The sequence below is a fragment of the Camelus ferus genome, chromosome 16, assembly GCF_009834535.1.
Source record: "Camelus ferus isolate YT-003-E chromosome 16, BCGSAC_Cfer_1.0, whole genome shotgun sequence".
Lineage (NCBI taxonomy): Eukaryota > Metazoa > Chordata > Mammalia > Artiodactyla > Camelidae > Camelus > Camelus ferus.
Window position 1 is genome coordinate 38,266,563 of NC_045711.1, and position 14,727 is coordinate 38,281,289.

The 14,727-nt window shown below is 41.8% G+C and overlaps 1 protein-coding gene across 3 annotated transcripts in view; it reads left to right on the top strand.

The window, feature by feature from the left end:
• SMG6 (SMG6 nonsense mediated mRNA decay factor) overlaps positions 1-14,727 on the top strand; it is a 191,333-nt gene that overhangs the window by 45,920 nt on the left and 130,686 nt on the right. For all 3 annotated transcript variants that reach the window (XM_032457457.1, XM_032457456.1, XM_032457454.1), the window contains exon 10: positions 4,189-4,334. In XM_032457457.1, coding sequence (XP_032313348.1) covers positions 4,189-4,334 — 146 coding nt within the window. The remainder of the gene's footprint in view (positions 1-4,188; positions 4,335-14,727) is intronic.

Genomic DNA, 14,727 nt, shown 5'->3' on the forward strand with positions numbered 1-14,727 from the left:
AAAGCAATGAGCCCAAGCCACACACAACAACGTGGACTGCTGCCTAATTACCAAGAAGATGTGAAGTGTGGGAGGCGCTGAAAACGAATTAAGAGTGAGGAGACTGTAATGGGGAGCAGCTGAAGACACATACACTGTCCCGCCTGCCTGCTGAGCAGAGCCCAGGCGTGGCTGTCCCGGGCCTCGCCTTCTCTGTGCCCCACGTTCCTGAGCGCATCAGTGTACGCTGCAGTGCCTACTGTGTGCAACATGGGAGGAGTCTCCTTCCTCTCAGCAGCCAGCAAAAAAGAGATTCTGAGCGTTAGAAGGAATCAAGTGCCAAAAAGAGTTTGCTTTTCTCTGCTGACTCGTTATAAGACCTCGAGAGGGAACAAGTCAAAACCTCTGTGGGCTCCGGTTTCCTTATCAGTAGTTTAAGTAGATGATCTCCAAGGTCTGCTCCAGTCCTTATGTTCTGTAGCACTGATTTTTTTCTCTCATTGCTACCCTATCACACAGCATAGTTTTTTTTGTTTGTTTGTTTGTTTTTTGCTACTGGTTCGCTCCTTTCTTGTTGAGTTTCTAAAAATTAAGAAGTTAAGAAAAGTTTTTAGGGAGCCTTATTCTTTTCTGCAGAGAATGTTGTCTGGCCCAGCCATGTTCCCCAGCATGTGAGAGGTTGGGTCCTGCCCCGTTAGTCACTGTCTGAGTCACTCCCGGGTTCAGGTCCCAGTGTTGTCTGAAAGATTGGTTTCTTGAAACTGCCATTCAAATGAGACAAGGTGTCTCTAGAGATCACTTCAGAAAGCGGTCACTTAAGCCAGCGAAACGCATATCCTGAAAATGATCGTGTCTTCTTCAGTTTTAAAGGATAGGGACAGAATCCTCTCGGGCCCAGGAAGGGGAATCGGTCAGGGATGCTGTGTGGCTCCTGACAGACACTGGCTTTCCCCGGGAGAGGAAGATCAGACCTGCGCTCGGACTCCACAGTGAGAAGTTGGGAAGCCGGCAGCCTGTAGACTTCTGATTTGTGACAAATAGAATAATTTTGCTTCCTATCGTAGCCTAGGTTAAAGTTACCACTGTAGTTTTTACTTGCTTCCTAGTCATGCTGTTTGCACAGCTTCAAGATCTCTTGGAATTCAAAGACTCGTATGTTTATTTTGGACTTTGAATTGTTAAAAATATAATGTTTGTGTCTTGATTTATTTTTAAAATTGTAAGTGTATTATATACAAAAGTCAGAAGTATTCATTGTAGGGGAAATCTTTTTACTGTTTACAATGCTCATTGTAAAATATTTAGAAAACCCAGCAAAAAGAAGAGATAAAAAATTATTCTTACTATCCAGAGATAACCATCCACCACTAACACTTGGCGTATATTTTCATCTTTTTTTCTATACACCACTCACACACATCCTCTTGTTTATTTTTTTACAACTACATATAAAAAGAGATCACATTAAATCACTACTTTAAAACTGTCTTCATTTAGTATATGTTGAACGTTCCCTCACATGATTAAAAAAAATCTAATACAGCTTTTAAAAAATAGAATTCAATGGTATGGATGTGCCATCTTAATCATCTGCTGCTGTTGGGCAGTTTAGACTGCTTCCAATTTTCTGCTGTTATAAATTGCCATCTTTTTATGCTTTTTCTCTTCTGCTGCTACTGCTGCTGCTGCTTCTTGGCTAAAAGTTTTATAATTATTACATAAGTAATATATGAAATCTCCTGGTAAAAGTATAGCATTCTTTTCTAAAGTTTCTTTCAACTCTCTCCCAACCCCTGTGTCCTCCAAAGAGATAACACTGGACATCAGGTTATGTGTTCTTCCAGACCTTTTTACTACATTTACGTACTAACATATGTAGCCACAAAAACTGTCATTTTATTTTATGGGGTTTTTCTTAACAAATTGCATACTGTCATTATCTCAGTTTCAGTATAATTTTCATTCTGTAATATGGAGTAGAGCAAAGAGAAAGAAGTAAAACTACTTACAGGTAATTTGAGGCCAAAATCAGACAGCATTTTAGTTACGAAATTGGGCACCAGAAACCCCGTTATTGAGCTCTGAGGAAGAACCTTTTATCTGTGCGTGCTTTAGTTGTTGCTTAACGAAGCTGATTTTGTCTGAGAACTCTATCTTCCCTCATTTCTCAGAATTGAAGGTACTCTAATTTATATCCTTATGCATTTGATTTTTTTTCCTTTTGTTTTAATCATTTTGAACTAGTTGAAAGGTGAAGGGGGGATTTTTCTTTTTAAACTCTCAAAAAAAAAGATGTGGACGTTTGGCCTGGTGCTCATTTGAGACTTCAGTCTGACCTAGGGAGTGTTAATGGATCTGTTTCAATTCCCATTCCAGGGAAGAGGCTTCCTCAGACACAGCCTCGAAGCAAGACTGTCCCACGTGACACTTCTGTCATGTCGTTCAGTGCTGGCTCTCTACCGCCTTTCAACACGGAGACACATGGCTCTGAAACTTGCCCAGTGTGGCTGATTTTCAAGCAGAGTGAACTCTGCTATTCTCGTAATGAGAAGTGCTAGTCCCCCTCCCCACCTCCGACCAGAAAGAGTGCTGCACAGTGTCAAGATTTAAAATGAAACCTTTGTTTTAGCCCATGGGGAAAAATAGATCCAATCCAGCCCCAAACATATCACTCTCTGCCATTCCAAACCAACCAAGAGCTTTAATGGTTCTAAAACTTTTTAGAGGGAAAAAAAAAAAAAACCTGTGTTTTTGGTTATTTTGTTGTTGGTGGTGTTGGGTGGGGAATGGCACTTGAAGTGGCATGTTGAGGGGAAGAAAGCAAATGCCTGGCATGTTTTGTGCCAATGAAAATGAGAACAGCTTGGCAGAGAAGGGCACTGGCCTCTAAACTGTAATTGACCTGTAACTGTGGCATGACTTCTGAGTACCAGAAGGTCAGTTGTAGGAGTTGCCATCCAAGGGCAAGGAATGAAGATCACCACAATGCCAGAAAGCTCTGACGTATTCTAACCTGGGGAGGGTTCTACTCAGTGGGTTAAGGGCCAAGGTTCAGGTGAAAAGTAGAAGCACTTTTCACTAGGACTTGAAACGGTTTTGTATCTTTTGAGAAGGATTCCCTTCCCTGTGGCTTTCCAGAAGCTATTTATTAATCCAGGCTGAAGCTCCTCCTCACCCTACCCCTCAGTGTACCACAAGCAATTTGTTTGTTTTGGGCGGGGTGTGGGGCGCGGGTTTGAGGATGGATAAAAGATAACTCTGCTGATCACTAATTGTTTGACATGACCCTAAGGCCCATGTGCCTGGTTTCTCTCTCTAGTACCAAGTTTGAATTTGCTTTTTATTTCTGAGGACTTCAGCTGTGGTTTGTTCCTGTTGCCAGAGGAGCTGCAGGCATGCACCACTGTTTCTGATCCAGTGGCCACGTTTGGCAAGCAGCAGTTTGAATGACCTCTCTTTAGGAGCCCTAGGTCACTGGCTGGATTTCTACCTTCCTACGTTACAGGCTCTTCCTGTATTGGGAGTGGCAGTTGGCCAGGGCATTATATTTCCACTGGCCTGAAAACATACAGACCCTGATGAGCAGAGGCTTGTGAGAGAAAGGATGACAGCAACACAGGAAAGGCTGAAACAGATCATTGTGGCCCTTGGTCGAGGGATTCTTCCAGGGGAGATTTGGGATCCGTAGGTGGAGCAATTCTCTGATCATTTCTAAGTAGACAGCAGCAGAACCACGCCTGGTTTTCTGAAGTAAAGCTTTGAGTGAAGAATCTTTAGATTCACGAACCTCTTCATAGAGTATGGTTTTCATACCAGAGAGTTTGGGGAATATGCCGGTCCTAGAGCTTAAAGGAAATTTGTTCGCGCTACTTAGAAAAACCGATTGTTTCGGAGAGAAACTTTGATTTCAGCTTGAATCTAGTTATTGCCAGAGGTTAGGAAATAGCATACCAAAGCATAATAACTCATAGCAGTTTATCCTAAAATTGAGTTGTTTCCATTTCTAACCCTGAACACTTCTTTCTCTTAAATTTGTTCAAAGCCTGGGGTACCAGGAGGGTCTGTGAAAGTAGCAAAGAAATGTCCTAGGCATTAGCTGTCCGCTTTTCCCAGAGAGAGAAAGAGAAAGAATGAATGAGTGTGTGTATGTGTGTGTACACCAAGTGCTCTTGGGGATGTGCCTCACTGATGGGCTGGCTGTATTTGTAGGATGGAGACATTTCCTGCAGTGGCTGAGAAGGTCCTCAAGGAGTTCCAGGTGTTGCTGCAGCATAGTCCCTCTCCTATTGGAAGTACCCGCATGCTGCAGCTTATGACCATCAATATGTTTGCTATACACAACTCCCAGTTGAAAGGTAAGGAACATCCAGTTTCTTTATCCAGACAGATAAAGATTAATCTAGTCCTCTCCTGTGCTACCTTACCATTACACACACCCCCAGTACACACACACTTTTCCTCCATTGCCTCTCACATCTTTAATTTACTCTCTGAAATCTGTATGACTGTCTAGTGCTTGGGTGGGATGGAAGGAGGGAATCATGGGTATAGAGCTTAATTTGCAAACCCAGAGATGCTGTTGCACATCTGGTCATGCTGAAGGCAGCAGCAAGGCCTCTTGGAAGCTGCAGACCCAGAGCCTCTCCCAGGGGAGATGCATTGCTGAAATGTTTCATTGCAGAGACCATACGCTTGGCAGAGATTGGGAATAGCTGTTTCTGGACTCATGTACCCTGTTTGTTCAATATGGAAGAGTCTAGCTCCCTATGGGATATCCCTTGTGGGAGTCTGCCAGGGAGTAAGAACAGAGAATTGATGAGCTTTGGTGACTCAAATCTGGAAGCACAAAAATCACCAGACCCAGAATTTGGCTAATATACTGGTATACATTCTGAAATGCTTTTCTGAACACTGGTTTTTGTTTTGTTTTGTTTTTTTACACAGAGAAGGTAGGGGGGTATGGAGTCAGAGGGATTGCAGAGGGGCTGATTGGCAGGAGTTTTAGACATTCTGATGACCAGGTCACAGTTGAAGGATGTTACCAGATCCCTTCCCTTCCCTCCATCTCCCTTAGGTAAGGATGACATGATTTGACTTGATGGAAATATGTAGCATGGAGGTGACATTATTTTGTGTGTTTATTTGCAAGGGAGGTTTGGTCCATGCTGCCAAAGAATTTTCTCAAAGCATTGGCAGAGAGTGTCTGGTCTCAGGGTTGGACAATTATCTGAAATGCCAAGAAGTAGGAGTTGCCCTTCTGTTGAGTCTGTTGTAAAACAGACCTGGTGTTTGTGGACAGAGTGTGTCTAATTCACTTGTTGCACCTTTTCTTAGTGCTTTTTCTCACTCTGAAGTTGATATATTTCCCTTCCCATTTGTATTTGGTGTTATGCCTCAACCTGCTGCAGGGGGTGTTCTCCCCTGATGAGTGGGTATGGCGTACTTTCCCTTAACACTTGGCTCCTCCTGGGACTCTGAGATCCCCTGCTAGTTTGCCTGGGTTTTCAATCACGTTAAGTCCTAGAGGGTTTCCTCTTCTAATGCTTCCTACTGCAACATTTAGAATTCCCTGCAGAAGGTGAGATACAGAGGCATAGGTGTCATTTTGAACTTGGCTAATTACTCCGGAGAACAGCTCTGAGAAAGCATCAGTCTGAGGGGCTGTGGTGGTTTCCAGGAAGGAGGAAATACAATTTGTAAAGTATAGGCGAATGATCCCTTCTTTGTTCTCTGTTGGATGGGCTACCAAGAGGGAAGCTCACTGGACTCAGGGAATGCCCTCCTATTCATTTTCCTGCCTCCTTGTAACAGCAGCACGGAGTTCAGGGAGCTGCCTGTCACAGAGCTGCAGCCTCTGCCAAGGTATTGTTCCCGCATCAAGTGACCTGTGGTCTCAGGAGGTGTGAATGTAAAGACACTGCAGCTCTTGCCTGTGGAGCATCTGTTGCCGGCAGCTTCTGCACCATGAAAAGGAATACACTGGCGTTTTCATAGGCCACCAGTGAGTCCTTTTCTTGAAGCTGTTATAAAGTAAAGGTTAAGAAAATATGGGTGAAAGGAAGGTGAGACGGTGAGAACAGAAAGGAGGAAATAGATGGTTCCCCCTTTGAGGCCACGGTACTTTTTCTAGGCCTCTTTTCCAGGGTTGGCTATAATGGGGACCTGCTAGCCGGAAGGACATGTCATAGCCTGTGCTTGAGAGCCTACCATTCATTTCTGGCTTTGTCCTGATGCTCACCTCCACGAGGCAGCTGGGGCCAAGAGGAGTGTGAGCTGAGGTGGTCAGAAGCTCCAAGGGTGTTTGAGGGAAAAACAGCCTGGGCCACAGGATGTAACACTCAACTAGGACAGAGAGCTCTGTGGACGTGCTGCCAAGTACCTGGTGTGCAGCTGAGGCGGCCGTCCAGACCCCGCTGTGTGGGCTGCCATTGGGAGAGGGGTGAGCAGAGCACTCAGCGGGGCCAGTTGGTGGGAAGATGCACTTTTCCATTTCCCAGCACATGAGTCATCTTCTCTGGGCCCCTGTGCTGTGCTTGCACGGACAGTGGCAAGAAGGGGGTGTTGTGGCTGAGCAGCAGCATCTGTGCCGGGGGTGGAGAGGGAAGAGGGTTGGGGAGAGGGTAAAGATTTAAATCCTTCACTAATCAGCAGCAGTTTGAATCACATTTTTATGAGTAAGGAAGTGATAAATCAGCCCTGAGTGTTCGCCCCTCAAGTCCCGTCAGCCGGTGCCCTTCTGAAGGCTTCTCTCCAGGCCAGTCTGCTTGCTGTCGGAGTCGCCACCCAGCCGCGGGACCCTGGCTGTCTACAACCAGGAAGCAAGGGCCTGCGGCTGCCTGGCCCTCCCAGGTGCTCGGGGTCTGCAGTGATTTGGCAGTCGCTGCAAGTTGACTTGCAAGAACATCTGGGCCATCATTTTTCTTTCCATTCTTTCTTGGACCTGTCCTTCTGGGTGGGTGTTTGCATATGTCAGTTCCTGGACTCTGTGGAGAAGGAACGTTCCAGCCTGAGGCAGAGGTGATCTCTGGCCCCCAAGGCAGTCAGGATCTTCTCAGTCTGTGTCTGGCTGTCCCCCGTAGATGTGGTGCTTGAGGAGAGCAACAGGGACATCCTTACAAAAAAGTATGTCCTTTGGTGATGCCTTGAATTCAGTTTTTTGTGTGTGTTCAGTGTTACTGTTGTATAAGTCCTCTTTTCAAAATACCAATAGTCCAGGGATGGAAATGATACTAACACTTCCGTATGATTGCTTTCAAATGTGCTTTCCTTGGGGTCAGGAGAGACACAGAATTGTTTAAAAGCTTTGAACACCTCACAAGGCCAAACGGAGGGGAAAAAAATTAGATGGTGGTGAAATAAAGACATCTTTCCTCTTTCCTTGGTTATAGTCTCTGCTGGAGCTCAGGGAGGCAGAGGTTGTGAGGTCAGATTTGCCCCCTTTCCCACAGGGGAAAATAAGTTGAGTTTTGCCACATCATTTAGCCAACTAAACTTTCAGGTCTTAGCAGTAATGATCTTAAAACTCACAAGTTTAGGGCTACTGATGGGGAGACCTTTATCTCCTCCTCTCATATGGGCCTATGCAAAAATCTTGCTTCGGTGGGACTACAAAGAGTCCAGAATTCTAATGCTCTACACTGAAGAAGAGTACCTGTTCACTAAAGAAATGTGTCTGTTGGGGTCAGATACATTTGAGGGATGTTTGGGAGCTCTTCACATAGTGCTTGGTATTTAATAGACATTCAGTAAGTATTCGTTGGATGTATGGATGAGGTAGGCCACACGCTTCTGGGCAGGCCAGTCCTCATTGAACAATGTGTTCCCTTCCTGGCCTGTGTCCAGCATTGCTCTTTGGTGAGTGATGAGTGGTGGAGATAGGTGGTTCCCAGAGTGATGTCACAGTTGGTAATCTCTCTGCAGCATTCCTGAAGGAAGAAATGGTGCCTTCTCCATGCGCCTCAGTATTTAACACTTCGGTAGCCATCTGATTGGCTGACATGATGCTGAAGGGGAAACAGTTGATCTAAACCGCAAGCACTCCAAGAATTTTAATTTTTAAAAAATTCTGTAATTTAAGGGAATAAAACTCTGGTTTCTTGAAGAGGAATAACTGAACCAATGTTTGTGGTAGGGCATCACTGAAACCCCACTGCATCCCCCATCTGTGCCCGATTTGCTCCAATGTGGCCTTTTTTTTTCCTCCCTGCCTTTTTCTCTCCCCCTCTTGCTCTCTCTCTTTTTTTTTAAATATGCTCTATAATTCCTGGAATCAAAACCATCCCAGGCACACACTGTTTTATTTTACTGTATTATTGGATTTTATTTCCTATAAATCATTGGATGTTATTCATTGGCCACCACTCGAATAACTTCCCCTTTCTGTGCCCTGGCCCCCTCTTTTCCTCCTCTACCAGTTCATAGTGTAAAGGCCTCCATTTCAACTTTGCAGAAAAGCCCTGGTGGCAGCAAGAGGGCACCCAAGAGACACTGCTTGTGTGTGCCGTTGTGCTCCCTGTTCTTAGGGAACATTTAGGGGCTGGGATTGAGGAAGGCTAGGCTGGCATTCCTTTCATTATCGTTTATGCTTGCTTTTATGGTTTGTTAGTAATCCTGGATTGCAGGAGATAAAAGGAGTGAGTGCCGTGTGTGCTTCCAGAGGGATGGGGAATTGCAGCTGTCCCTGTGGGATGGGTGAACTTAACCCCAATGTGTAGGATGCTTGAGTTGGGAACTGCACAGCTTCATGCCACTGTTGTGTATGCGAATTGACTCTAGTTGAGAAGTTCGATACAGAGCCAGAATTTCTCTGTCTTCCAGCTTGTAACCACCTTAGAGATCTTCAGTAAAGCAGTTTGTTCCTCTGTGGCAACTCACTTCTGTCCGAGTCTCTTACCCAAGCAGAATGTATGAAGTGCCTAATCCTCTGCTTGTCAGAACAGTTGTACAGGAAATCCACATTTCATAAAGGGTTAGGCTTGAGTTTAGCTCTACAAACTGTCCCGTTCATTCCTCCTTGTCTGTCTCTGGTGATAGAAGCCCTTGGGCTGTTTCTCCTCAAGGATCCGTGGGTAGATTTCTGCAGGTAATCAGCACTGCCTGACCGTCATTTTCATGCTCCGTATAAGAGTAGATTAAGAAAGAAAGAGCCAGCCTGGCCAACAAATTGTGTGAGAAATAGAGTCAAAGGTCAGAAGAGGCTAGGCCTTAGAAGGCAGGCAGGCAAGAGGAGGATGTATCCCTCAGCTCTGCCCTCTGTCCCTCTGGGGGACTTATAACTATGAACAGACTGCTTAGCACAGACTTCTTCCCTTAGAATTCCCTGAAAAAGAAGAAAAAGTTAAGGACTTGAGTGTCAAGAGACCTTCCTGTCTTCCCTACTTTGATTTCCAATGTCCTTGTTTTCAGAATGAATCTATTACTTGAGGCTGAGGGAGGAGAAGCAGTTATGAAAAGCTGAAGAAATGAGAAAATTCACTCATATCAATAGAATTAAGCCTTCTTACCATGTCAGGTGATGAAATGATTTCTAGTTTTGCCCCAAGGTTGTTGACAGTGTGGTTTGGTGTACATGGCTGCTTTGGCGTGGAGGACAGTATCCCATTCTTGCCTGGTTGTTCACATGGTAGAAACCTTGTCTTTGTTGCCATTTGATAGCTTCTCAATTTGATTCTTTCTCTCTCTCTTTTTTTTGGGGCGGACTCCATAATGGACTTATTTTGAAAGGGAAACATTATTGGGTGGGGGGATGTTGGCAGCAGAACTTTCAGTTGCCTTTTCTAAGGTCTCTTTAAGCTTTTCTTGAAGAGTGAAATTCTAAATGTGTAGTTTACAGGGGGCTCAGGCCAGGTATGCACTGCTTGTTGAATGCACAGGGGAAATGGGTGTGTTCTGGGGATGGGGGTTAGGGAGAGTAAGTTGTGCTTTGGACCCTGACCAACTAAATGTTGGTTTTGGGAAAAATTGTAGCTTTCAGAGGTAGTGGCCAATAATGACAACAACAGAGCACTACTGTGATAATAATACCTGATTACCTTTTGTAGTTGCTATGTATGCATTCTCATTTGATTTCTCCCATCAGTCCTCTGAGACAGGTGGGACAGATATTTTGTGTCCTGTTTTATATATGACAGGAAACATCAGAAAAGTTAAGTGACTTAAGCAAAGTTGCACATCCAGTAAATTACATCCAGGTCTCATGGGTCCAGACTTCTATATCGGGAGACACACAAAAATTTCTCTGGACTTAATTGAGGCAGCTAAATAAAGCAAGCAATCCCCTCATCTCGCCCCCTCAAATCTGAGCAACTGTTGCTCTTTGGTGAAGAAAGTGATCCTCGAGCCTGATCTGGGACAAGAAGAGGAACAGAAGTACAGGTGAAGAAGTTGAGAGAGTCAGAGTTCTCCCAAGTTGCTTGAGACTCAGGTGGCACTGCAAGTAATAAACTGACAGAGGGATATGGTTTGAGCAAATCAAGGTTGTCTGGGATCCATATTTACTGTTGTCACAGGTGAGGGGGAGTCGCCCTTTCACGATGGAAAGCATTTTTCATGACCAGTTGATGAAAGAAGTGTTGGGTCTTTCTTTTGCTTTGGGACATGTAGTGTCCCTATAAAAAAAAAAAAAAAAGTACTTTTTAGGAACATTGTTTCTTTCTTTCTTTCTTTTTTTTTTTGTGATTTCTACCAAATGAAGTTTATTCACATCTATTATTTCTAGTTCTTTTTTTTTTTTAACAATATAACACTTTTATTGATTTATAATCATTTTACAATGTTGTGTTAAATTCCAGTGTAGAGCACAATTTTTCAGTTATACATGAACATATGTATATTCATTGTCACGTTTTTTTCTCTGTGTGCTACCGTAAGATCTTATGTATATTTCCCTGTGCTATACAGTATAGTTTTGTTTATCTGTTCTACAATTTTGAAATCCCATCTATCCCTTCCCACCCTCCGCCCCCTTGGCAACCATAAGTTTGTATTCTATGCCTATGAGTCTGTTTCTGTTTTGTATTTATGCTGTGTTTGTTTGGTTTTGTCTTTTATTTTTAGATTCCACATATGAGCGATCTCATATGGTATTTTTCTTTCACTTAGAATGACATTCTCCAGGAGCATCTATGTTGCTGCAAATGGCGTTATGTTGTCGGTTTTTATGGCTGAGTAGTATTCCATTGTATAAATATACTACATCTTCTTTATCCAGTCATCCGTTGATGGACATTTAGGACATTAGGACATTTAGTCTCCATGTCTTGGCTATTGTAAATAGTGCTGCTATGAACATTGGGGTGCAGGTGTCATTTTGGAGTAGGGTTCCTTCTGGGTATATGCCCAGGAGCAGGATTCCTGGGTCATACAGTAAGTCTATTCTTAGTCTTTTGAGGAATCTCCATACTGTTTTCCACAGTGGCTGCACCAAACTGCATTCCCACCTGCAGTGTAGGAGGGTTCCCCTTTCTCCACAGCTTCTCCAGCATTTGTCATTTGTGGATTTTTGAATGATGGCCATTCTGACTGGTGTGAGGTGATACCTCATTGTAGTTTTGATTTGCATTTCTCTGATAATTAGTGATATTGAGCATTTTTTCATGTGCGTATTGATCATTTGTATGTCTTCCTTGGAGAATTGCTTGCTTAGGTCTTTTGCCCATTTTTGGATTGGGTTGTTTATTTTTTTCTTATTAAGTCGTATGAGCTGCTTATATATTCTGGAGATCAAGCCTTTGTTGGTTTCATTTGCAAAAATTTTCTCCCATTCTGTAGGTTGTCTTTTTGTTTTACTTATGGTTTCCTTTGCTGTGCAGAAGCTTGTAAGTTTCATTAGGTCCCATTTGTTTATTCTTGCTTTTATTTCTATTGCTTGAGTAGACTGTTCTAGGAGAACATTTTTAAGATGTATGTCAGATAATGTTTTGCCTATATTTTCTTCAAGGAGGTTTATTGTATCTTGTCTTATGTTTAAGTCTTTGATCCATTTTGAGTTTATTTTTGTTTATGGTGTAAGGGAGTGTTCTATCTTCATTGCTTTGCATGCTGCTGTCCAGTTTTCCCAACACCATTTGCTGAAGAGACTGTCTTTATTCCATTGTATATTCTTGCCTCCTTTGTTGAAGATTAGTTGACCAAAAGTTTGTGGGTTCATTTCTGGGCTCTCTATTCTGTTCCATTGGTCTATATGTCTGTTTTTGTACCAATACCATGCTGTCTTGATGACTGTAGCTCTATAGTATTGTCTGAAGTCTGGGAGAGTTATTCCTCCAGCCTCTTTCTTTCTCTTCAGTAATGCTTTGGCAATTCTAGGTCTTTGATGGTTCCATATAATTTTACTATGATTTGTTTTAGTTCTGTGAAATATGTCCTGGGCAATTTGATAAGGATTCCATTAAATCTGTAGATTGCCTTGGACAGTGTGACCATTTTAACAATATTGATTCTTCGAATCCAAGAGCATGGGCTATCTTTCCATTTTTTAAAGTCTTCTTTAATTTCCTTCATCAGTGGTTTATAGTTTTCTGTGTATAATTCTTCCACCTCCTTGGTTAGATTTATTCCTAGGTATTTTATTACTTTGGGTGCTATTCTAAAGGGGATTGTTTCTTTACTTTCAGGAACATTGTTTCTTATTTTCACCGTCTTTTCTAGTATTCCTCTTTTTAAAAAGAGGCTTTTCACATGCCATTCTTTTTTTTTTTTTAAATGTCTCCAAAATGTCTTTTATTTATTTATTTTTAAATCTAGGATCAAATTGAGGTTCATACATTATGTATTTTGGCTGTTATGTCTCATTAGTCTCTTAATCTTAGAATAGCCCCTGCCTGCCCTCTGACCCTTTTTTAAAAAATTAATTAGTTATTATTTTTTTTTTACTGAGTTATAGTCAGTTTACAATGTTTGCCAATTTTTGGTGTACAGCACAGTTCTTCAGTCATACATCACATGCCATTCTTAAATGAGACTGTGATTCTTTTCTTGGCCTGGGGGGAAGGTGGATATGTCATTCATACTGAAAGAGTAGGGGAGTATAAAATGTTTGAGAGAACAGTAAAGGGAATGCACGTACAGCCAGCACCTAGGTTAAGAAATAGAATGTTGACAGTACCTCAGAAGTTCCCTGTGTGTTTCATCCCTGTGGTAGCTTAGCTCCCTCTCGCCTTTGTAGGAGTTGTCATCCTAAATGGTAGAATTAATGCCTTAGCCTTTCTTCATAGTGTTAACATCTTAGTATACACTCCTAAACAGAACATAGTTTTGATTTTACTTGCATGTAAATGGAATCATGCTGATCATATTATTTATATTCTTTTTCCTCTGGCTTATTTTGTTCCATGTAATGTTTGTGAATCTGTTCATGTTGATGTGTGTAGTTGTAGTTCATTCATTTTTCATTGCTACGGTACTGCATGTTATTCATTTATTGCAGTTTATCCATTCTGTTTACGGACATTTGAGTTGTTTTCTGTTTGGGGCTATTATGAACATTGAGTCCATTGACAGTTATGTAATGCCATCCTGGTTTTTTAAAAATCAATTTTATTGAGGTAAATTTTACATACAATATAATACACCCATTGTAAATGTGTATTTCAATGAGTTTGACCAATTTATATACCCAAGTAACTAATCATCATCACAATCAAGATGCAGAACATTTCCATCATCCCAAGAAATTCTCTTTGTGCTCATCCCAGTTGATCTCCATCCCTATCCCTAGCCCCATGAAACCACTGATCCACTTTCTGTCACCATACATTGGATAGGTCTTTTCTAGAGTTTCATGTAAATGGAATCATACAGTGTACTCTTTTGTGTCTAGCTTCTTTTGCTAAGTGTAATGTTTCTGGGATTTATTCGTATTGTTACACCTATCAATATTTCATTCCTTGATGTTACTGAATAGTATTCTATCTTATGGGTATACTATGGTTTTGTTTATCTAGTTACTTTTTTTTTTTTTTTTTTGGTTTGTTTTTGTGTGATTTGGGGGATGGGTGGGTAAGTAGGCTTATTTATTTATTTATGTTTAGAGGAGGTAACTGGGGATTGAACCCTGGACCTTATGCACCCTAAGCATGCGTTCTACCACTTGAGCTGTGTCCCCCTGCCCCCAGTTTGTATTTATTTAAAAATTTTTCCTGCTAGGGATTTGTTGGGCTTTATGTATCTGTGAGTTGATTTCAGCAGTTTTAGAGAATTCTTAGCATTCTTTTTTTTTTAATGCTGCATCAGCCCATGCTTTCTCTTCTTCTGTGACTGATTAGACATATGTCAGACTTTACCCTGTCTTAAGTGTCTTTTAAACCTCTTTTTCATTTTTCTGACTCTCTTGTGTGTGTGCAACATTCCAGATAATTTCCTTAACTGTCATTGAATCTTAACTGTATCTAACCTACTAAATGTGCTCCACTGAGTTTTTTTATTTCAATTCTTTTTTTTTTTTTAAATTGATACATATATAGTCAGTTACAATGTGTCAATTTCTGGTGAATAGCATAATGTCCCAGTGATATATATGTATATGCATATATATATATACACATACACACACATATATTCGTTTTCATATTCTTTTTCATTAAAGGTTATTACAAGATATTGAGTATAGTTCCCTGTGCTATACAGAAGAAATTTGTTTCAATTCTTGCTTTCCTGAACATATTTGTGAGCTTGTCTTTTTTTTAAATTTATTGAACATGGTTATTTTAGAGACTCTATGATGAAGGGGTTCTGTTAAGTGAGTTTCTG